We start from the raw sequence: 24,003 nt of genomic DNA, 5'->3' as shown, positions 1-24,003 counted from the left end.
ATCACGGAGAGCAAAATTAGCACTCTAATTATACATAAAGATTTGCAAACTTAACATTAAACACAGCTCAAACAAACGTGAAACATGATTTTAATTTATTGTTCAGTGTGAAGTGTTAATGAGCGTCTTCTTCCTCGCAAAATTTTGTGTACTCCTTAGAATCCATCAGGCTTTCCAACTCTGCTGGGTTACTTGGCTTCACTTTGATCATCCATCCATCCTCATATGGACTCGAGTTAATCTGCAACATCAAACCATCTTATAAATAACCACACAATGGAGCAACATTCATGATAACTGCATGTGGTAAATAATAGGTCTGCAGCTGATCTGATTACAGAGTACTTGAACCAGATTCGAGTTGTACTAAACTTTATAATTCAGTTTTTTACCTTAATACTGATTGATCTTTACAACAATCTAAATTATTAATGTACCCTAATATGACCATACTCGAACTAACATAAAAACAACACAAATTGGAACAAACAATTCATCTACCATTTCAACTTCAAGTTGAGTAATATAAACATGTTACACAACATGAAGGGAAAGACTTACCAGACCAGGAGTCTCTAAAACCTTGGAGTTAACTTCAACAATTTCACCAGAAATGGGAGAATTAACATCACTGGTTGCTTTCACACTCTCCACCGATGCAAACGCCTTTCCGGCAGTTACATCAGCTCCTCCATCTGGTAGCTCTGCAAACACCACATCCCCAAGATGGTGCTGACCATATATATAGTATATATGGACAACCCCACCACAAAATTTTTAATTCTTATATAAACCCAGAGTTGGTAGTACTAATCATGCATTACATATATACATACATTTGTTTTCTTTGCTAATTAAGCAAATCTATCTTTCCTTTAGCAAAGTAATCTATCTATCTATCTATAAAATTAAAATAATGAACCTGAGCATGATCAGTAACGCCAATGGTGGCCACTGAACCTTCATGTTTCACCCATTCATGTGATGATGCATACTTCAATCCATCCAAAACTGCAAAACCATTTTATAGTACAATAATTACGACTAATATTCTACATTAAACACTTCAGCTATTAATAGAGTATAAAACATAATCCTGAGCCTCAACCGTCAGCTTAAGCTTTTGGTTGATATGCCGTTGGTTTATAATAACAATAACAATAATAATAATAACGACAACCTAGTCGAGTTTGTACAAACATAAACCAAGAGTAACAAAACAATGACACAATAAAATGTAATACCAGTGGAAAAGCATCTAGAAAGAGAAAATGCAGGAAAAGGAAGAGCTTTAGAAGCACAAGAGAGGCCAAGGGTGTTCGCAGTAGAAGAAGCCCACATTCTCAACGCCATTTTTGTTAGTAACAGGGCTAATTCTCTGTTTTTTTTTTTTTTTTTGGGTGTTATGTTTTTGAGAAGAAAAAAAGGTGGTGGGAAAGCTAAGGCTCTATTTCACCGTCTTTTATCATTTTTGAATGGTGGATAATGAAAGGAGGAATGCCTCATCCTCACTCACTCGTTCTTTGTCCCTCCTTTTTTTCTATTTTCAAAAATTAAAAAAATCTTTTTCAATGTCAGTTTATATGTGCTTTTTTTCCCACTATTCAAAAGTCAGAAAGGATATCAAGTACCACATTACCACTGAATATACAACGGCAAAACTTTGTTTTCTTCACCTTTTTTTTTTTTTTTTTTTTTTCATCTTATGGCAAGAAAGAGTTTGATCGTAGCTCTACCCTTACAGTTATTTAGTCCAATATTTACATGTCAGATAATTAGGAGTAGAGGGAGGGCTAGTTAACGAAATTTCCATTACTTGGCCAAATATGCTTTTACTAGTGTATTATATGATTGATGACCACCTTATACTCGTACAACGATATAACTTTAATACTTTGTTTTCGTAAATTGAGATATATGATAGAGATTATTTTCGTATTCATTATTGTTAGTTGAAAAATGAATGTGATAACCCTTAACAACTCGTACGACCTAATTATTAGGTTATATAATGTGCTAATTTAAAAATATATATATTTGTGCATTTGATTTATCAAATTTGAATTATAACTTTTGTAGTCTAATAAATTGAAGTTAGGTGACTGCTACTTTCTGATCAAATTTTATCAGTCTATTTTTTTAATTTTAAAATTAGCGAAAATAAAGTGAACATAACTTAAACCTGTTGATAAAGTTGTACAGAACTACGGAGCACATACTACCGAGTACTGTACTAAATCTTTAGTTTTAGAATGGATATAAATCAATTAGGACAACCATTAATACCATTGGACCGTGAGGCACTCGAGTCCAATAGGCCCAAACGCAATAGCCCAAAAAGTCAAATACAAGAAGTATATACGCTGTCAAATTTATTCTCAAAAAAAAAAAAAAAAAGGTTTTCCTAAGGTAAATCTTCATCAAATGCAGGCACAATTTTCTTTTTCTGGGTACTTGAGTTTGAGTTTGAATTTGATTGAGTTGAGCAAATAATTTCTTACAAAATTCAATCAAATTGAAACCCTAAAATTAACCAGAAATCAAGAAGATGAGTGAAATTCAAATGAATGAAAGTAGCAGTGATCCTACTCTTGTTGAAATCCTTCTCAAAACAATCGGTCCTACTCGCCCTTCTCGCCTTAAACTTCCTCCTCATATTAAGGTAAACTTGATTTTTCTTGTAATATTTTGGTAAGATTTTTTTTTTTTTTTTTTTTTGCATGAATTTTGTGGATGATTTGTGCATTTTCTTTTGAATTTTTATGTAATTGATCATAAACCCTAGGTTCGTGATTTGAGGAAACTAGTTGCTGAAAATAAGAATTTACAAATTGAAAGTTTGAAGCTAATTTTTCGAGGGAATGCATTGCATGATTCCGATGATGGAGATGATGTTTTTATTCGGCTTGCTGATGGTGGTATGATCTTATTCTGCACATTTTAGGATCTCAAAAAAAAAAATTACTTGAATTATTTGGCACTGTATCTGTATGTGAAATTAACTGTTTATTGTCCTAATTTGATGGAAATTAAGGAAAGAGGCATTAAATCCACTTAAAACTTCTCGACGAGGCCGGTTGTATATACAGTTTTGGTGATTATACTTTGGAGTATGATGAATAAGCATTTGCATTAGGAACTGGTCTATCTAAAATCTAAGGTGTGTTGCATATGTAATGGAGATTTAGACAACATTTGTATTGTTGCCTCAACTAATTGGGGCTAATGAAGTACATATATGATGAGTAAATTTATGATTCCTAAATGAGCCTAGAGCTATATGGGATTGGCCAAGCAGAACAAATACACTTTCTCGAGGAAGGAAGAATGATAGAAAGATACTTGATGCCCTGGACTTTAGTTGCCAAAAATAATTGTTTTCATGTTGTGGAGCTGTCACTTTAGGTTATACCTCTTATTGAATCTTAATTTAGAAGCAACTTAAGGGAAAAAAAAGGTGCTTGTTATGAACACTTAAACTTTCAAAAACCTCAGAAGTCAGAAGGGAAATTGAGGCAATGATTTTCTCACTTTCAGTTTTTCAGCTTTCTCGTCAAGGAGCTCTAGGAATAGTCATGTTTGACTGCTTAAGGTTTTCAATAAATTGTCTAGATTGGATGTAATGGGAGTTTTGCATAACATGAGTGGTTCTACAGTGGATTTTCTGAATTGTTCTCATAGTGAAGATGAGATTTGCAGCTGTTGTGGGTAATATGTTATGACATAGTAAGATTCGTTAGAGAAACTGAAAACTTGGTATTGAGTTTGATATTTTCTTTTGGAAGTACAAGGCTTTCTATGAGATGTGACTCGTTGTGATTAGTCTTAGTGTGCGTAGTCTTTTTTTCAATTCTTATTCATTGACTTTTTTTCCCTCCTAGTGGATGAATAAAATGAGTAAAACATTTACTGGAAGATTTATACTTTGTTGATTCTGTTTATTTCTTTTACTTGGAAGCTGGCTCTGTGTATTCTTTTTCACCTCTTTTTCAGATTGCACCAAAGGCAATTGCTTTGGTATACATGTCGCATTACTGCTAAGCTTATGAAGCTCAATTGATTTATATGAGCTTGCTTTTTCCCTCAAAATCAAGTTGGAGACAGTATATAGACCCAGCTTTTAGCTGAAGCTGTCAGATAATCTGTTTTATATGGGTTGTGGATTATGTACCTTCCATCTTTTATGGTTTTATTTTTACCTAAAGCATATCTCCTAGGTCCATACTATATGATTTGCAAAAGAGATCCTTATATTTACTCATTTGATTAGTGGAAGTTGATCAGTACCAAATTGATTATTGTTATCTAGATTCTACACAATAACCAGATAAAGATGAATATAGTGCCCACGCACCACTGTATACTTCACCACCCTCTAGCCCACACCACTGTATACTTCTCCTGTTCTCCACCCTTTACCCTTCCCACGTATACTATTAAATTACCAAGATATCTATTTTATGCTAACAATTGTCAAGATTTGTTACTTTTGACATTCTAGAAGGTGCTGCTTGTGAGTATTGTGACTGTGTAGCTATACAGGATAATGATTCTAGCATTTTTGTCTTTAAGGTGTGGGCAAAGACTTTGTTGTCTCCTTGTCTTTTGACCGTTTATGTACTTTAAATATCAATCTTAAGTGTTGTGCATTATGTTTCAGATTGCTTGATTGTAGCAGTCAGACCGAAGGCACCACCAAAGCATATTAGAGCTGGATATGACGATGATGATGAGGATGAAGAAGATCTGGTTGGAATTTTTTGTTTTTTTTTTTTTTTTTAACTTGACTCCTTCGGTTTTCGTAAGATGGCTTCTCACTTTCATCCCCTGCCTTCGTTTCTTTTCCTTAATGGAATGTAGAAGTTCCAGCTCCCAGCGTCAACAAGTCGATGGAAACGGAGGCTCTTTCGTATTTTACATGATAAGTTGAATCTTCCTGGTGAGTATCTATTATCTAAGTTGTTTCTGTATTATACCTTAAATTTGTGCTAATTCTTACCTCTGTTTAGATATCATCTTGATTGCAATTTTCTCTCTCAGCATAAAGGCTTGGGCCTTAATCATCCTATGGTTTATCATGGCTCCAGTTGCACACCGATGGGATCTGGGACCTTTATATGTAAGTTAATAATATCACCATTATATGATTGTATATAAATTCCCCTGATGTTTGTGTAATCTTGTATATATTGTCGCATTCCATGGGGTACATGTGCAATGTGACATTGGTTGCAGTTTTCCTGTTGCTTGGTTGCAATCGGTCAGGGGTGCAGTCAGGATGAGTTCAGTTAGGATACTTTTCTTTTAACTGTTTAGTTTCAACAGAATCTGTCCTGTTGTCACTTTCGTTAGACTTTCACTATCTGCTAGATTGAGATCAAGGAATGTCTTCTGTTGTTTCCAACCCCTCTAATGTTTGCTACTATTTAGATTATGGAAAATATAAGGACAATATGCCTTGGTTAGCAAAAGGATAAATTCATCTATTGACTCATGGGGTTCCCATTTTCTTAATGTTCACATGTTTGGAGGCATGCAACAGAAGGAATATTTCTTTTACCTTTGTACCTTTTCAGATATTATACAACAGAAGGACAATATACCTTGTACCTTTCAGATATTATACAACTGATTTTGGCTCATGCCAGCTGATGTGGATTAAAGCCCTTTAACCTAATAAAAGATCTAAAATCACACAATTAGAATAAAGATTCGTTCTTGACAAGACATTCGAACCAAAAATGAGTCAAAGTAACCGGATATGACCTTGAAAACGACCACTCCTGGAACGGATTCAATGCCTAATCAAATTATCTAGACTACTCCTAGAACTAGATACTTTGATGAACAACTCTTAGACTACTCCTAGAACTAAGAATTGCACGTTCTAATTATCAAAACAACTCCTTGAATTGAAAACTAGCAAAGAAAGTGTTTAAACAAAGTTAAACCAAAACAATATTATTAATCTCAATTTTTTTTTTCATGTCTCTAAGAGCCACGAAAATCCCTTATTTATAGACTAAAAATAAGCTAATTTCATCCCTATAAGGATTAGGAAAACCCCTAACCTTGCCCCCCAAGTATCCTAACTAGAATAGAAAACTACTTCTAATTAGAATAGGAAAACTAATCCTAAACAAACTAAAAAACTTTCCTAATATACTTAGAAAGTTTATAACAACTAAATAACAGAAAATAAACTTAATCCTAAGTGCTTAAACCAAGAAAAACCCTCTCAAGTGAAAGGTAAAAACTTGCAAGCAAAACTCTACAAAAAAAACTAAGTATAAAATTTCCTTCTTCCTTGACTTTTCCCTCCAAGTTCGAACCTTATTGGACGTAAAATCAATGTAATTGGCTCTTCAAAAGAATTACCCTCTTGATTCACATCACCAGCCATTACTTGGATGCATCTAATTGAGGTTCCAAGGTTTTATTTATTAGTCTATCATGTTTAATGTGAATGATATTTTAGAGCCTGGAGCATATAACACTATTGCAAAGAAAATAGATAGATCAATTAGATTCTGATTTAGATGGTGAAAACAGAGTCCCAGATATGCCGCTTGAATTATGACTGCAAGATCAAAGTAATAGAACTCCTAGGAATTTTATTATTATTATTTGGGCAGAAGGGGGGGGGGGGGGGGTGCGATCTTTTATTTTGTGCAGAATTTTAATTTATATAGTCAGATTGGCCTGGTCCTGCAGGTGAATCTGAGACTAACAACAACAACAACAACAACAAAGCCTTAGTCCCAAAATAATTTGGGGTTGGCTAACATGAATTATCATAAGAAATTGTACGGTATAGAGAAAAGGGCATAACAATTTAATCATTTGAAAAAGATGAGGCGATGAGTAAAGTGAGCAAACGAAAGAGCATTCAAGAAAAATTAAGCGAGTTTTAAAGAGAACCAAGAATAAAATGAACAGTAATATGACAGTGAACAAGAGTAGGTCAGAATCTTTACATTGAGGGAAGACTTGGGTTATTAAGGTTGGGAAGGTTATTCATGTAGGAGATTCATGCACAGCTATAAGGTTCAGTTGACTTGTTAGTTTAGAATTTGATTGACCTATTAGCCATCAAGGGAGATAGGAAAAGGGTTCTAAAGTGCTGCTACTATGTGTGGTTATTGTTAGGATTAGATGTAACATATGTAAGTATTGTTGAGAAATGAGAACTGTTGTTGCTACATGTGGTCATTGTTACTTTTTTTTCTTTCCTTTTTCGTTTTACCTTTTGCTATCTGTGCAAGAAAAACTTGTCTACAGTTGATTTTGAACCAATTTGAATCCGTTCTTTATTCATCTCAATGCGTGTTACTGACTTTAAAAAGTAAATTTTTTCATTTGTTCAGATACTCGGAACAGGATTTTTTATAATCTTTTGGAATCTTGGACATCGTCAGTCAGGTGAACTCAGGTAGGAACTGACTGAGGCATTGCTGTCATGTTTCTTAAGTTGTCTGCCAATATTACTAGTCTTACCAAATTCTAGCCATGCTCTTTTTTATTATCTCTTTTTCCCATGCTACAGTATGCACCTTAATTTAGTTGCTTTGTTAAGGATTGGTGTATAAAAGAATGATTTAGATTGTATCCCATACATCATATGTCTGTTTGTGAGTCCGTCGTCGGATGTGCCCTTCTATATTTTCGCCTCCTCTGTCCATAAATGAACTTGAACCCTTTGTAGCTTTAATTTGTGGGAATTCATAGGCAGTGGTGTTCTTTCAGGCTAATAGAATCTCTCCCTCCTTTGGTAGGGCAATATACTCTGCTAATTGGTTGTTTTTGTACTTTATTGGCATCCTAATATCTGTCTATGCTTATATACAGTGCATATTCAATCTTCAACGAGGACTTTAGGGAACTTCCGGGAACTCTTAATGCTGACCGCTTGGACAGAGACCTACGAACAGGTCAGCTATAAAAGTGATGGTACAAATGCGCTCTTGTGTATGATTCTGCCAGATTCCTTAAGGAACTATGTAAGTACAATTTTTTCATAGAATAGGTTCTTCTCATCTGTAAGCACTAATTTCCCAGAACCCCCTCCAAAAAAAACAGCAGCAGCAACTGAATGCTTGAAGATATTTCATGTAAATGCTGAAACTATGTTCCAATGTGTGTTCAATGTTGTTCATTCAGTTTTGATGATATAAAAGCTACTGTAAAGTTTCTGACAACAGTTGTTCTAGTTTTCCTAATTTTCACTATTATTATTGTTATATGGTTATAATAATAATAATGCGCCTAGAATGTGTTGAGAATTACATGTGTATTCAAAGCTGGGAAATCAGGAATTAGGTCACTTGTAAGTCTAATAAAAAATACATTTACCCTTGATTATATAACTATCTACTATTTAACCATACCAACAGTATTTTGTGTGAAATTTTTAGCAAAACAATATCATTAACAATAATACAAGGAAGTGTTAACGTTTGGTTTACTTGGTAATTTGGTATAGAAATTAGCATGTCTTACATACAAAGTATTATTTAGGGACGGAGGGAGTATTTGGTTTAAGGTATCTATGGAAGTAACTGTAATTTAGAATAGTGAAAGTGCAGTCCTAAATCAATTTAAAAAAATAAAAAAATAAAAAAAGGTCATGAGGAAATTTATGTTGGAATATACTGTAAGTCTGTAAGATAGAGATTTACATTAAAAACACAAACCGTCAGAATTCAGTAGTACTATAGTAGTTGACCAAATTTTAAATTAAGACATAATAATGATTTTTCTTAAGATAGGACCATTACACCAAAAAAAAATTGAGATAGGTCCAAATATAACGATACAAGTCATTCGACACGTGCAGAGAACAGTCAACTATTCCTGTAATGAAAAAACAATTTATATTACTCTGCTGTTCAGATTCGACATTATTACTACATTTTCATTTTTATTTGGAAGGACGTATCAAATTATAGCAGTATACTGTTGTTAATCAGATTCCTTTTCTTTTAAATATTATAAAGTTAGAAATTTCTTGTACTAAACCTTAAAAGCTACTCGTACCAACGATGGGTAGAGGGCCTTAGAGAGTTAGAGGTAAAAGAATTGTTCTAGCTTAATAAGATCAAATAATGTCTAATTAGGTCAAATCATGATCATTGTGGATAAAATTGACATCGTTGTTTGATACAGCCTTACAATAGAGGGTATTTCAATCTATTATAGTTTTGAAATCAAACAAAATTTGTTCAGTTGATTGCAAGTATAAAATTGACCTAAGTCGCTACATTGCACAAATGCTCATCAAAAAATCGATTTCCCCACAAAATTTTAAAAAAGTATCCCTAAACTCTCATAGTGAAACAAATAAAACTCGATATATAAGTAGATACAACCCAAAAATTAGGTTGAAATTCTTAAATCCCTAGTACGAGAATGGAGAATTATTATGAGCATAAAATAAAAAGATTAGTAGAAAAACAAGAAATTAAGGACTTTACCATCAACCAAATGTTGGGGAATAGCCCCTAGAACAATTTTTTTAAAAAAAAAGTTAAAGGGTTTTGAAAAAGACACGGAGAAGAGAAAAAAGAAAGGAGGCGACACATTTTGATTCTCCAACATAAATTATCTCATAATATAAAAAAATATTTTAGCACATTGAATTTGAAATATAGCATTATAGAGTTTTTAATTTTATTCATAATTTTAAACAAAAAAATTGGTCTAATTTATTTTTTCAGTCTATTTTTTTTAGTTTGGGCCAATTTTTTAACACCCTTACCAACAAACACAATTGAATGGGAGTTATAAACGTAGTAAAATGATTTAAGCTTAATTTTATTCACTTTATTTTCAGAAATTAAGCTTAAAGTGTTTAAAAGTTAAGACAAAATTTTGATAATATAATAAATTATAATAGTTCATACAAGTTGACGAACATATAAAGGAATATTTGAAATTTGTCTAATTATCATATAAATTGCATTTTTACCCACCTAAAAAAACACGTACTTTGTTAAAAAAAAAAAATGCTATATGCATCCCTTAATTACATATAAGAAGCTAAAAAAATATTTGAGAATAACCTAGTATATTACACATAATATTGCTCGGCTAATGGTTTTTTCAAAAAAAAAAAAAAAAAAGAAGTAATAATTACTTGACATGGATTTTTGTTATAAATACTCAAATCTATTTTACGGAGTATTTCACAAATATTTTTAATGTTCGAATTCAGCTGCAAGAGCTTCATTTAGCGTTAGTCTGATTATAGCAAAATAAAATACAAGTTCTTACGTTCACCTAGGTTCCTTTTTTATTTTTTTATAATAGTATAGTATATAATTGTATAACTCAATTTTTAGGTGATTTTTTTTTTATTATTATCACAAAATGAGTAATATTTAAACTTCAAAGAACTCCGTTATTGAGATTGGTAATGGGAGTAGCTTTCTATACTAGATAGAATGATAAAATGAAAATTATTCCTGCGCCAATTTCAACACGAAATTGTCTTGTATATATATATTTAAAATACGAATAATAACATAAAATAATTAAATATTTGAATCAAAAATAATTTTTGAAAAGGCAGGAGAAGAAAATGGAACATGGTGGTTGGACTTAAACAACCCATTCCCTACGGCACGCTGCAATTAGCTTTGGTCAGTCAACTGTCAACCCCCTCTCAACAACAACAAATATCCTTAAGCTTTGTTGGTTTTATTTTTGACATTTAATACTGTATCTTTTTTTAAGAAATTATTGATATTTATTAGTACAACAATACTACTAGTACTATTGTTAGAACAACGCTTTTTTTGGCATGGTCACACTGGCCAGCCACACCGTGCGACAAGCTAGACACATTAAAGCATTGACCAAATAACTTTTGGCCGATCGAGTATGTAATCCCTGGCTGAGTAATTTGTGACTGATCGAGTAACTCTGACCATACCGTATGGCTAACCACATATAAAAATTTATTATGTTAGAAATATAAGATACGAAGCATTAGGTGTTAGAAAATTTCTCCAGTATATCGTTTGTGACATATTTTCCATATCAATATTAGAATTGACTAGGTAAATAATATTTTTATCATATATTACAGGGTTTATGCTACGATAATAAGTTATTTGGACTAGTAGTGGCAAAGCTTTGTCCTTGATCACGACTAAACTAAAAGTCATGGGATCAAATACCATAAGTGGTTCGTTTTTTAGGGGTGGAGATCGATTTTCTTGTGCTTCCTCTTCACTCCCACAAAAATAGACTTGCAAAAGTAGTATACTGACCCGAGAAAGGTTCATAGCTTCATTCCCCTTAGTTTAAAGGTTGTGTCTTTTTATTTTGAATCTATTGAAAATTTTAAGCATGTAAGGTACTAAATTAACGTTAATATAAAAATGAGACAATATTTAAAATACGGAGTGAGTAATTTATAAGTAACATAAACTTAAATCAGATTACATCAAATTCCGCCAGGGAGATAAACATAAACATAATGTGGCAATTTCCAAGAATGAGAACTAGCTCACCTACTCAGACACCAAGTGAAGAAAATTTAATGCCCAAGTTTGAAAAAACTATCTTTGGTTTTTCATTCTCTTCAACGGCGTGTCCACTCCCCATTCTCTTTTTATGTCCACATTTTAAAAATCTACCACTTTTAATTAATTTAGGATAGTGATTGCCTAAAGGACTTTGGACCATTCATATAACAAATTAATAAGTGTACTTGTATAAGACCATATAATATAATTTATCATACTCACTACATACTACTATACTAGTATAAGTATGTTTTGAATTTATAGGCGGGAATTAATGGCATCCAACTCTAAGATAAGACTAAGATTTTGACTTCTTTTACTCTTTACTAAGCTTAAATATTTCTTGATATCCAAGTGATTAGGATAATAATGACAATAACGTGTTGAATTTTAAATCTTTTTTGTTGGTTTCTTACTTTGGTTTCAGTTTGGGTTGACTAGTTATGTTTTGTTAATTACAATTAATCATGCTTTCTGTTTTGTGTCTAATCTCATATTATGATGATAATGACCGATAATGTCGTGTTTTAGTTTCAAGTCTAGTCTCAAGGTGAACTATTATGAAAGAAAGTAAATTTACTCGAGTTTAATTGCACTTTGCACCACTATGAGTGGTTGACATTATGACTACCTCACTAGCTTCTTTTTTTTTTTTTTTTTTTTATCATTTTCATATTATATGATCGGCTATGAATTATAGTACATGTAGCCTTAAGGGATAATTATTAATGTTAATATGCATGAATTCCTATAATATAATGGCACTTTTTATTAAATCAAAAATTCGCAAAATCATACAACAAACAATATTATTATATTTAATGCTTAATACCTATGTCTTTCATATTCTACATAGTATACGCAATTGGTAGTATTACGAAGTATTACATATACTCGTAAAACATTCCCTAAATACCATAAACAATTCTATTACTCCGTACTAGTAACAAATTAATGAGGTTTTGGCCTAATGGTTAAGAATGAGTGTATGTGTGCAATAGGTTACAGGTTCAAATTCTATCTCCACGCTTATTTAATTTTTATCGCCAAAATGGCTACTCAATAATTATAGTTCATTCAATTTATCAATATTTTATTTTTGAAAAGGAAAGACTACAATATTCTAGTTATAATAGTTACTTATTCAAGGGTTACTCAGTCAATCAGGGGTTATTTATAGGGGTTACTTAGTCGATCAGAGGTAACTTATAGAGGTTATAAGTAAATTCTGAATAAGTAACCTCGGTCACATAGTGTTGTTAGCCACGTATAAAATTTTGTGCTTTTAAAAATGTCAGCACAATCACATGATGATCTTCAATGAGTCTAGTAAGGGTCAGACCATGTTAAAACAATTTTTGACTATGTATGTGAATAAACGAACAAAAACTATGTTGCATCCTTAAGGTTAAAAGGTTTAAATTAAAATATTAAAATTAAAATCTATCATGTATTACACTGATTTAAACATTTTTTTTTTTAATCTAAGGAAATATTGGATTTAATGTTTAGCGATACAAATCATCACTTGTAGAATTTTTACAATTAGTGTACCATGCGCATGGTACACCTAAATTAAAGCGGAATGAACATCGTATATAGTTATAAAGAACATCATGAATTTATAAAAGAACATATCACTGAAATATAAAGAACAAAATAATTTCTAATAAATGGTATTTAAAAAAGGTAAAAGATAATTACTAATTGAGTTTTAGCAAAAATTTAATGTTAAATCATTTCAAAATATTTACATATCAAGAATTTCTCTATCCAAAATTATTTTCACCCAAATATAATTCAAAATTTCATTTTTAAATTTCAAAAATTCAAAACTCAAAATTCAAAATTTAAGAACATATTATTCAAGTATAAAGAACATACTTAATTTATATACCTTAAAGAAAATTGTTTGTAATATAAAGAACATATAGTTAGGACTCAAAAAACATATTGATTAGATTCCAAAACATATTTGATTATATTTGAAAAAAAAAATGATAAAAGAACGTTCATCAGAATATGAAGAACATCGTCTTCAACCTTTGAAAATATTACCAAAACAGAAAATTAGATTTTTTTTAAAAAAAAAATGAAAAATACTTCTCTTTAACAACGAATTTGTCAATTACATCTTTCAATTACAAGATTCATGGGAATGATAAAATCAACTCCGTAATAACATTAAATCACTTCGAAATCCAAAATTTATCATGGCTTCTCTCTCTATAAAAACTCCATTTCTCTCTCTTAACAAAAAAATGAAATTCTATATACCAAAAGTAATATAGAATGTAAATTATAAATCAATTTCATAAATCAAAGAATATAAATAACAAATCAATCCCTTAAATCAAGGAGGAATTGTTTTTTTTTTTTTTTCACTCGTGTACTTTGTATTTGCACACGATGTTCTTTCCGCATTTATATAACTCTTGTATTTTAAGTGGGTGTATCATGAGTATGGTACACCCGAGTGTATAATGAAAATTTCAGAAATTTTATATCACGCCGTTTAAGTATATATCTAGAGCTAGTCTACTCTTTTAACTAAAGATTGAAAATTAGAACGAACGCAAATAATAAACTCATATAAGTGATATGACTTATGTAAGCGATAATGGGAGTGTGGGGATAGATTATGCAATTATGCTACGATATTTCATGCTATTCCCGTTGCATAGTGAACAAATCAAGTAGTAAATTATTAACATGGAGTTGGTAATGGTATAGCATGGAATATCTGATCTTTAACATACATAATTAACTTGTCACTTTTTAAGCTAAGGAGTGTTTTAAAGTCACACACTAGAGTAATAATGTTGGAATATTACAACATTTGCAAGTCAACGGTTGTAGGCGTCTAGATTACACGTACTATTTTTCATGATTTATTACTATATCTAGTGGCTTACTGGCTTTACTATATCTAAAACATTTCCCTTATATTTGGGCCCCATGCATACATCATCAATTAATTATACTTATGATTCCTTTTTTGATTTTATTTAATTCAAACATATCACAAGTTTTTTTTTTTTTTTATTTTTTTTTTTTTTTGGTATGTGTGTTTGGTGCAACAAAATATAAAGTGTATTATTTAACTGATAGGTGGATTGGGAGAAACTAACTCAACTTTTTTTTTTACTAACCCCACAATCTATGATAATTGTTCTTAAGGGATTTGGATGAATTTGTTGAAATTTTTTGTTGTGGTAAGGTCAATAAAAATGGGACCATATTTGTAGATTTTATGATGTTTAGTGAAGGGAATACAAGTGTAGTATCCTCGTCCAAGCAATTAAAGCTCCTCCTCTAAGTTGGTCTTCCAATATAACATCATACTTAATCAAGTACAAATCGGATTTACTCATACCCGACATCAAGCTACCAACTACCCACCACCAAGAACATTCTAGGGTATGTCATGTATGTATTTGCATTTATGTATCGATTGGTATAGTACGTACTAGTGTACTACAGAGTACGTATTAACTGTCGATGAATATATTATTGCACTAATTTTTTAGCAGGTGATTTTAGCGTGTATTAATTTTTTGGTATTAAAAATTGATCAATAAGTATCTCGAAATAGTGCATTGATATGTCACTCAAATAATCAACGATATTAAGAGAGTACCTTTTTCTTTTCCTCGTGGTAAAAGATACATTGATTTTAATGGTTATGCATCATTGATTTCAACTATAAATTCTCTACATATTCTTGAATGAATAATTCAATAAAGTTTTCCGTAGGAATGTTTATATTACACTCTCTATGGGCTTTGTCGCTTTATGTTCGTATTAAGAATCTAATAAATTTATACTCCGTATCTTCAATAACAGCGAACAAAAAAAAAATGTGGGAAAATCATATACATGTTTAACGAGGAATGAAGGTAAAGATTAAGGAAAAACAAAAACTACCTAACACCTAGTTGAGAGTTTCATTACGTACATTAGTTTAGTTTTTTTTAACACAAAGGGAAGCATATATTGCTAATGATACTTTGATTTTTTCGGTTCATGAGGTGAAGTGAACTAGAATAACAAGTAGAACGTACTCAAAGAGCTTAACCTATAAAGCTCTTGTTTGATTTGATTCCTTAAAATATAGGAAACGTTTGATATGAATATTAAAAATGGAGTGTGTAGGAAACAAATAAGAGGTGAAATAAATCATTTAACCTTTTTGTATGTTTGGTTTAAACTATGGAAAGGTAACTTTCTCTCTTTTCGTTTGAGGAGGATAATGGTAATTGTGTATCATAGGTTTAAAACAGGTAACAATTAGGTGGAAACCATCAAACCAATACCCATAGGTAACAGTAATTGTTACATAAACCTTCTAACCAAACACTAAGTAATGGTAATGATTTAGTTGAATCCGTTTCCAACCCAATAAATACTCTTTCCAAACGTGCTCATCTTAACCTATTACCGTACAAGTGGTTAAGCAAATCTTTGATACAATTAATACCTAAAAGGTACTCCTAACGAGCATTTTAAGCTAAGGCGCTAAGCTATTATATATATTTCCGTTGACTTTGTTGAATGATTAAGGACTAAGCATGTCTTTACAAAACAATTTAACAATTGTCAGCACTACTAATTACACGGAGTAGTATTATTATTAGACATTGGATCAACAACCGAAATCATAAGAGCTTTGGAACCAAAAAAAAAAGTGTACTTAAAATGAAAATAAATTATTGGAAAACAAATTATCGAGATTCTTGGTCCAACAATGATTTACACGAGGATTTTGTTCGTAAGTCAACCCTTTGATACTCCCTCCATCATACTCTGTAAATGGCTAATTTGACAAAATTATTTACCAAAACGGCTAATTATAAAATTTAATTCCTAAAGTAGCTAATTATTAATTTGGAAGGAATTAATTTATCTATTATTTTTCTTTGAACCGGTTTGGTTCACTTTATTGATTTTTTTTTTTAATTTGTTATTTTTGTTTCATTTTAATTTTCTTAAAAATTTCTTTTTTTAATAAAACCAAAAAAAATAAATTATTAGCTATATATTTACTCCGTAGCTTATTACTACGTATTTTAGAGGTATATGCATAATTATAAATACACTATTAGCTTGTATTTGCAGCTTGTTTGGGTGCCTTATCTTCAATCTTTTAGAAGAAGCTTTGATGTTCGCTGTTCCGGAGCAAATAAAATGATTCTATGTTTAATAGTTGTATAACTCTAGTTATTTATATTCAAGACTTGACTGTTCGTACTTGCTTTCTAAATTTTAGATTTTTATCTTATTCTAATGCACCCTTTCTCCCTATAAGTGCATTAGAAATTTTTGGTCTTTAGACCTTAATATATTTCTATCTTTATGTGTTTAAAAAACAGAGTTTTTTTTTTTCGACTGGAAGTTTGGATCAGTTTTTTGAGTGATTGTTTATTTTGTGTAACTTTTTTAAAAATTGAGAATTGTTGCAAATATACCATGTTGAATGTTATCGTTCAAATTAATGGGATATTTTAACTATGGCATTAGAATTTCCCAAAAAAAAAAAAAAAAAAAACTAATTTTTTTTAAATAAAACCAGAAAAAAATTAAAAAAAAAACCCATAAAGTGACCAAACCAGTTCAAAGGAATATAAGAAATAGATAAATTCCTTCCAAGTTAATAAATTAGTTAGTTTGGGAATTTAATATTTATAATTAGCTGTGTTGGTAAATAGTTTTGTAAAATTAGTCATTTTTGTAAAAGATCCCCTTAATTAACTCTTTTGTTCACTTTCATTTCATTTGAAAAGTATCAATAGTTCAACTATTATTTCATAATTTTTGTAAGGCCAAAGCTAACAATCGCTCCTAAGGCATTAGATGAGGAAAAAAAATTAAAATATTAAGGTAAAATAAATATTAAGGGTCTATTATGATTTCTTGAATTAGGTTGAACTGAACTAAACTGATTGGAATTGAACTGAACTAAACTTAATAGAGTTGAAATGAATTGTTTATGAAAGAAGGAAATTAGGAGCTGAACTAAAATGAACTGAACTGAAATTAAGCCGAAGAAAACATGCCCTAATTATATCGATTGACGCGTATTTTGACATGCATTCTAAAATTAATACTCAATCTAATAATAAGTTTATAATATTATGGAAAATTTGCAAATTGCAGCCATTTAAAGTTCGTATTTTGCAAATTGCAGCCATTTAAAAAAAAATTGCAAATTACAGCCCAAAAGTTCGTATAAATTGTAAATTGCAGCCCAATTCGAATTTTTCATCGGTTTATATGTCAAAAAAATTCCGGTTAAGGTTTTAGGGGTCATTTTAGCCCTTAAGAGTCCGAATTGAGCTCGGAATTAGCAAAAAAATAACGTAAGTGTCTCATTTTTGCAGTTTCTCACAAATCGATACATTTTAATTAGACAAAACGAGGCACTTGCGTTATTTTTTTGCTAATTTTGAGCTCAATTCAGTTCCTTAAGCCCTAAAATGACTCCTAAAACCTTAACCGAAGATTTTTCGACATGTAAACTGATGAAAAAGTTGAATTGGGCTGCAATTTACAATTTATACGAACTTTTGGGCTGCAATTTACAATTTTTTTTAAAAATGACTGCAATTTACAAAATACGAAGTTTAAATGTCTGCAATTTGCAAATTTTTCTAATATTATAGACAATATATTAATTAGTTATCTAACGTCACCGGTATGGTCATTAGAAAGATCCTCATTCTTAATTCACTTTCATACGTGTAGTATTTGAAGATTATGGTTTTCAAATTTAGCATCAATCATGAAGAATTCTTGTACATTGTGTACAAGACTTCCAGAAATCATAGATTAATGACATTTCTGGCAACTTGTTTGTTACAATGTTGGTCCATTAGTATTGGAATTAATAACAGATTAAATCATACAAAAAGCTAAATTAAAAAGTTTATACGGGAGTTGGGACAGACAAGGGAAAGAGTCGATCGACTAAACTGTGATGCCTCCCAATATTTTTGCATGAATTTTTGTTCTAAATTGTTCAATTACCTATGGGTTTTATGTACCCGTAGTATTAAATAACTATTAATAACTAATTTAAATGGATGGCGGCTAGTTTGTTAGTTAAAATCTTAGGGTGGTATCTAAGACCTATGATCAAATCCCGTTTACATCATTGTCCTTTATAACTCTATCTACATGATAAAAATAAAAAAATAAAATAAAATAAAAAAATATTCCCTCCGTCCCTGATTGATAGTCACTTTTGCCATTTTTGGGCACCCAAAATGTTAGTCACATTTGCTTTTTTCAAGTACTATTAATATTATTTTTTTACCAAAATTCTCTAACATTTGCAAAAATATTTGTGCAAATTTAACTTTTTAATGTAAATTTTACTTTTCCATGTACTTTAATTACTTTCTCTCTCTACTTTTTTGCATACCCAATGTAAATTTACCTTTTCAATGTACTTTCTTTAATTCTCCTTAATTTCCGTGATTTTTCTTCAAAAATGATTATCAATCGGGGACGGAGGGAGTAAAAAAAAACTAATTTAAAGCATTTGTAATACGGAGTATCATACAAGTAAGAAGTTATAAATCATCAAAGTGTATTGGATCCTAAGAATTATAAAAACAAAATTAAAATATTGAATCACTCGTTAGGAGTAAATTTTTAATAGCTACACTCACACTAGTTTACCTATCTTAGATATCATGTCTATTTCAATTACTTTGTATGTACATTTATCACTTTTATTATCACTCCATTCCTACAAAAATCCGAATCCACCTAAGAAAGCAATCCTGTTACCAATTCAACTATCCTAATTCCTACTCCGTATTACCTTTTTTTTTTTTTTTTTTTTTTGACGGGACTACTCCGTATTACCTTGGCGGTTAGGCCCTTGGCGAATAACATTGGAAGACTTTGCGAGTCTAGTGACCAACCCATAAAATATAATACAAGCACCATCTTTAGGTTCACCCGTTTGGCGTGATATGAGTAACATACATTTGCGTTAAGGGCATGTTCTGATTTTCTGAACTGAACTGATTGGAGCTGAACTAAACTGAACTGAACTAAATTATTTATGAGAAAATGAAGTTAAAAACTGAAATGAATTGAAATGAAATTAAGCCGAAGAGAATAAATTCAAGCAAAAATTAGGGGTGTCCATTATTCGGATAAAAACCGAAATCCAATCTAATCCAAACCGAATTATCAATTCGGATCGGATCTAAACTTTAAATCGGATCGGATCGGATTGAATTTTTTTGAAAATTCGGATTTTCGGATCGGATCGGATTGACCTTGTTCGGATCCAAAAAACCGAAATAACCGAATTATGAAAGCGTTATTTTACAAAAAAATATTGTTAATATTAATCATGTTAAACTATGTTTGTAATTATAAAAATATTAATAATGTAACCTATGTTTTCAACACTTGTATAAATCATGTACTATTATACTTTCAAGAATTGAATTTTATTATTGCAATTTTATTTTTGTAATTGCATTAGACCCAAAAAAATTAGCAATGTATTTTAATTCGGATTTTCGGATTGGATCCAAATAATCGAATTATAATTCGGATTGGATCGGATCGGATTTGGTAAGTAATTCGGATCGGATTGGATTTGAAAACTAAAAACCGAAATTTAGTTCGGATCGGATTGGATTTGGGCTAAATCCAAACCGAAAACCGAATGAACACCCCTAGCAAAAATTAGCGCAACCAACAAGGCAACATATTTTGACTTGGCACTTTGGCAGTGAAACCTTCAGATTCCTCAATTCTCTTTCAAGTCCATTTTCACCGGGTTAATAATAAAAGAAAAAAGAAAAAAAGATGGTAAAAGAAAATAAAGAAAACACATTCCCAATTCCCAAATTTCCTTAGTTGATAATTAAAGTGGAAATCTTTGACCAGTTGAGAAAAAGGTTCCCTTAAATTAGCTACTTCGACTACCCAACCCAACTTATATAAACCATCCCCACCAAACTATAAAGATAAAGTTTATATGTGCGGTATTTTTAGTACATCTATTATATATTATTTACAATGATTTGACATAAAGTAAAAAGAAAAAATGTGTAATCGTTGTAAATAATATAAAACGGATATAGTATTTCTTTTTACATTGTCTTAATTCTACTTGTATACTCCGTGTGTTCTACTATACTGGAATTATTTTGGTGAACTTTGCTTAATCATGCGGAGTACTAATTGAAAATCATACCCTACTAGAAATGATAAATATTCTAAGTAAAGTGATTTCAACTATTAAGTTAATCTTGATTCTTAGTTCTCAACCATATATCTTACAGAGTATATAATACTCGTACAAGTCATACAGCACTACACAATTTTTGCTTGTAATTTACTGGTACTAAAAAAAAATAAAAAAATTAAAAAAAAATTAAAAAAAAACGAAAAACCAAAAATCCTAAGAATAAAGAAATGACGTAGAATATGGGCAAAGGTTGGACGCGAGAAACGAATAGAGTTTATAATAAATTAGTTCCCTTCCCCCTCCCTTTTGACTACTTATAAGTTGTTTATTAGGAGTTGCCTCAAAAAAAAAAAGTTGTTTATTAGGAGTATATATACGCTTGCTTCCAAACAAAAAAAAAAAAAAAAAAAAAAAAAAAGAGTACTCTTTTCGTGTTTTAATAAGCGTCATACTTATTAAATCTGGCCGTGTTTTAATAAGTGTTACACTTTTTTTTTTAGCAAAAAACTACATTTAAATATTATATTTCTCTTCTCTCATGGTCCCCACCTAAACCCACTACTACTTTTTTTATTATATTTTTCCTCTCACATTCATTACTTTTTAATAAACTATTAATCTCACTATTTTTCTTTTATATTTTTTTAATACTCCAATTACCTCATTTACCTCTTATTTTATTTAAATCAATTAAATTGCCTAAAGCTATGTGCCGGTCAAACTGTAACAATTATTAAAACACGAAGAGAGTATATATACATTTAACAAATACCTTGCAATAAGGAGTAAGGGTCTGTTCTCTTCATCTTATTTTCAGTTTAATTCATTCCTAATTTCCTTCTCTCATCAAATATTCATTTCAGTTCAACTCGGTTCAGTAAATCAGAACAGACCCTAATATGAAAAGGATCAATGAGAAGTTCTAACTTAATAATTAATACTTCCTCCGTTTCATAATTAGAAGCCTATTTCTCTTTATTATGTGAGTAATAATGTTAGAAATAGGCTTCTAATTATGAAATGGAAGGAGTACTCCGTATCAAATTAACATAAGAGTTTATGTACAATAGAATAGATTGAAGGTTCGAATCCCCCACCATTTGTAACTTGTATTACTCTCGTAGTCTCATGTAACATAAAAATAATAAAATAAAATAAAAAAAAGAGGAAAAATTGTCAAAAAATAATACAATTTTTGGCCCATTCTTTTTTAATAATATAACCTTTGGATTATTTTGTAATAATAAAACACTAGATGTAAGCCTGTGTGATGCACGGTTCTAGTAAATCATTTTATTTAATTTAAAATTTTGTAAATTTAGGAAGATCATTCATTAAATATATGGATAAAATTTCTAATATCATAAGATAATTTTTTAATTTTAACCCTAAAGTTATCTTGTTGTTTTATTTATTTTATGTGATGCTTGAATTTAAAATCCCAAACTTTATTCACTAATTTTGCTTATGTGACAATTTAAATTTTTAATTCAAAAAAGAAATGACAAATCTCGTTTTTTTATTGATCAAAATAAGTCTTTTGCCTATGCGTTTATTTAATATACTCGTTTTGTTTAAAATGTTAGTCTCATTTATAATCGTTTAACTATTAAAATTATGGGGAATTAGTCATATGAGATATAATTTTATTCGTCTCGATTAGTACATTATTAAAATCAAACTTTTTTAATATTTGTTAGGGAGAGATTAAAGATATTTGTGATAAAAAATTTGCATCCATATATGTAAAAAAGATAATTATTACTTTTTTTTAGAAGATAATTATTGATTTTTAAAAATAATTTAAATTTAAATTATTCTCTATTCGTTGTTTTTACCTATGTGTCAAAATTCTTAAATCTTATTCGTCACTTTTGCTTAGGCGGCGAGTAAATTTTTTAATTCTAAAATAAATTATTAATCTAATTTTTCATTGGACAAAATAATACATTTTCTTATGTGGCACGCCAAATGCTCCCGAAAAATGCCTACTTTATTTATACAAAGCTATGAGACACACGCTACGCGTGTACACTATAGGAAATTTTATTAATTTACTCATAATATTGTTATTGTGGATTTTTTCGAAAATCAATACTTACATAAACTTTAAATTTAAGAACGATATTTTTTTATCAATAGGACATCTACTCCACTTCGTGTACCTCAATTAACCTTAAAAAATATTGTTGATCGTTGAGTTTTTATATAAAAGATTGAAAACTATAGAGTAAACATCTACGGTAATAGTACATATATAGATTAGATAGATGTATAATTTTTCCTTTTATTTTTTTTAATAAATTTTAAGGTTTTTTTTTCTTTGTAACGTAGATTTTTTTTGAGGGAACTATATTGGTATTAATTTTCCTTTTTTTAAATAAAATCATGATATAGTTATTTTTCAACAAAGTTTAACGTGGTTTTTTTCAATAAAAAAAAAGTAAATGTGGTTTGTGGTTAGTTACATTATTTTTTTTTATTTATGAAAAGTAGATAATTTTGGTTTGTTTTTAGTGGTAATAATTCTGGTTTGTGGGTAGTTAGTTTTTAGTTTTGTTTTTTTTTTTATTTGAAAGAATAGATTTTTTTTTTTTTTTTTGAGCAGTTATGAATGAATTTTTTTTTTTAAATATTAATTAATGAATAAGTAATTTTGTAAATTGAGAAGGGCATTTTGGGAAAAGACAAATTTATCAGCCAAATGGTCCTTTCTCTTTATATTGTAGTATAGATATATTAGATTTGAGGTGTGTTAATTTTAAACAAAACATAATCGAATTTTCGGTGGATTTAGAGGTGGGAGAAGGGGAGGGGATTCCCCTTTTCCCCATCCTCACCACCAAAAACTCATCCCCTTCCCTTTCCAAACCTTAAAATCCACCAAAAAAATCGTTTTTGTCATGTTTAAAATTAACGCACCTTAAAGATTGTATTTTTACAAAATAATCCAAATGTTGTATTATTAAAAAAGAACCTGTCAAAAATTGTATTATTTTTAATAATTTTTCCAAAAAAAAAATCAAAAAAATGGGGAAATTAATTTTTTTTTCTTCCAAAAAGATTAAATCCTGGTCATCCATTGGACATGGGCTTGATGGACTTTGATCTTAGGGTTAGTTGTCCTACTGATGAGGGCACTGTATTTTAAAAGAAAAAAAAAAATTAAATAAATAAAAAGCCCGAAAGATACCCGACCTGGATCCGTGAAAGTTCTGTGATTTGGATTTTTTTTGAAGTTTAATGGGGTGA

General features: G+C 30.2%; 2 protein-coding genes across 2 annotated transcripts; one reads left to right on the top strand and one right to left on the bottom strand.

Moving 5' to 3' along the window:
• Positions 1-6: 6 nt before the first annotated feature.
• Positions 7-1,431, bottom strand: LOC145567902 (glycine cleavage system H protein, mitochondrial-like). The gene is made up of 4 exons (XM_081627322.1): positions 1,245-1,431; positions 923-1,011; positions 562-732; positions 7-241 (listed from the first exon to the last, which is right to left on the bottom strand). The coding sequence occupies exons 1-4, from the start codon at positions 1,351-1,353 to the stop codon at positions 116-118; spliced, it is 495 nt and encodes a 164-aa protein (XP_081483448.1). The 5' UTR covers positions 1,354-1,431; the 3' UTR covers positions 7-115.
• Positions 1,432-2,385: 954 nt separating this feature from the next.
• On the top strand, positions 2,386-8,198 carry LOC145567901 (uncharacterized). The gene is made up of 7 exons (XM_081627321.1): positions 2,386-2,662; positions 2,786-2,918; positions 4,661-4,749; positions 4,861-4,939; positions 5,010-5,119; positions 7,368-7,432; positions 7,849-8,198. Exons 1-7 carry the CDS (start codon positions 2,549-2,551, stop codon positions 7,940-7,942), a joined length of 684 nt encoding a protein of 227 aa, XP_081483447.1. The 5' UTR covers positions 2,386-2,548; the 3' UTR covers positions 7,943-8,198.
• The last annotated feature ends 15,805 nt before the right edge of the window (positions 8,199-24,003 follow it).

Source organism: Chenopodium album, chromosome 11, assembly GCF_948465745.1.
Source record: "Chenopodium album chromosome 11, dcCheAlbu1.1, whole genome shotgun sequence".
Taxonomy (NCBI): domain Eukaryota; kingdom Viridiplantae; phylum Streptophyta; class Magnoliopsida; order Caryophyllales; family Amaranthaceae; genus Chenopodium; species Chenopodium album.
This window is presented reverse-complemented; position numbering and strand designations above follow the sequence as displayed.

Coding starts and splice junctions, on each gene's coding strand:
- LOC145567902 (XM_081627322.1), bottom strand. CDS start 1,353: ATGGCGTTGAGAATGTGGGCTTCTTCTACTGCGAACACCCTTGGCCTC. Junction 733..922: donor GCGTTACTGATCATGCTCAG/GTTCATTATTTT, acceptor ATATATGGTCAG/CACCATCTTGGGGATGTGGT. Junction 242..561: donor TTTTAGAGACTCCTGGTCTG/GTAAGTCTTTCC, acceptor TTGATGTTGCAG/ATTAACTCGAGTCCATATGA.
- LOC145567901 (XM_081627321.1), top strand. CDS start 2,549: ATGAGTGAAATTCAAATGAATGAAAGTAGCAGTGATCCTACTCTTGTT. Junction 4,750..4,860: donor ATGAGGATGAAGAAGATCTG/GTTGGAATTTTT, acceptor AATGGAATGTAG/AAGTTCCAGCTCCCAGCGTC. Junction 5,120..7,367: donor GGGATCTGGGACCTTTATAT/GTAAGTTAATAA, acceptor TCATTTGTTCAG/ATACTCGGAACAGGATTTTT.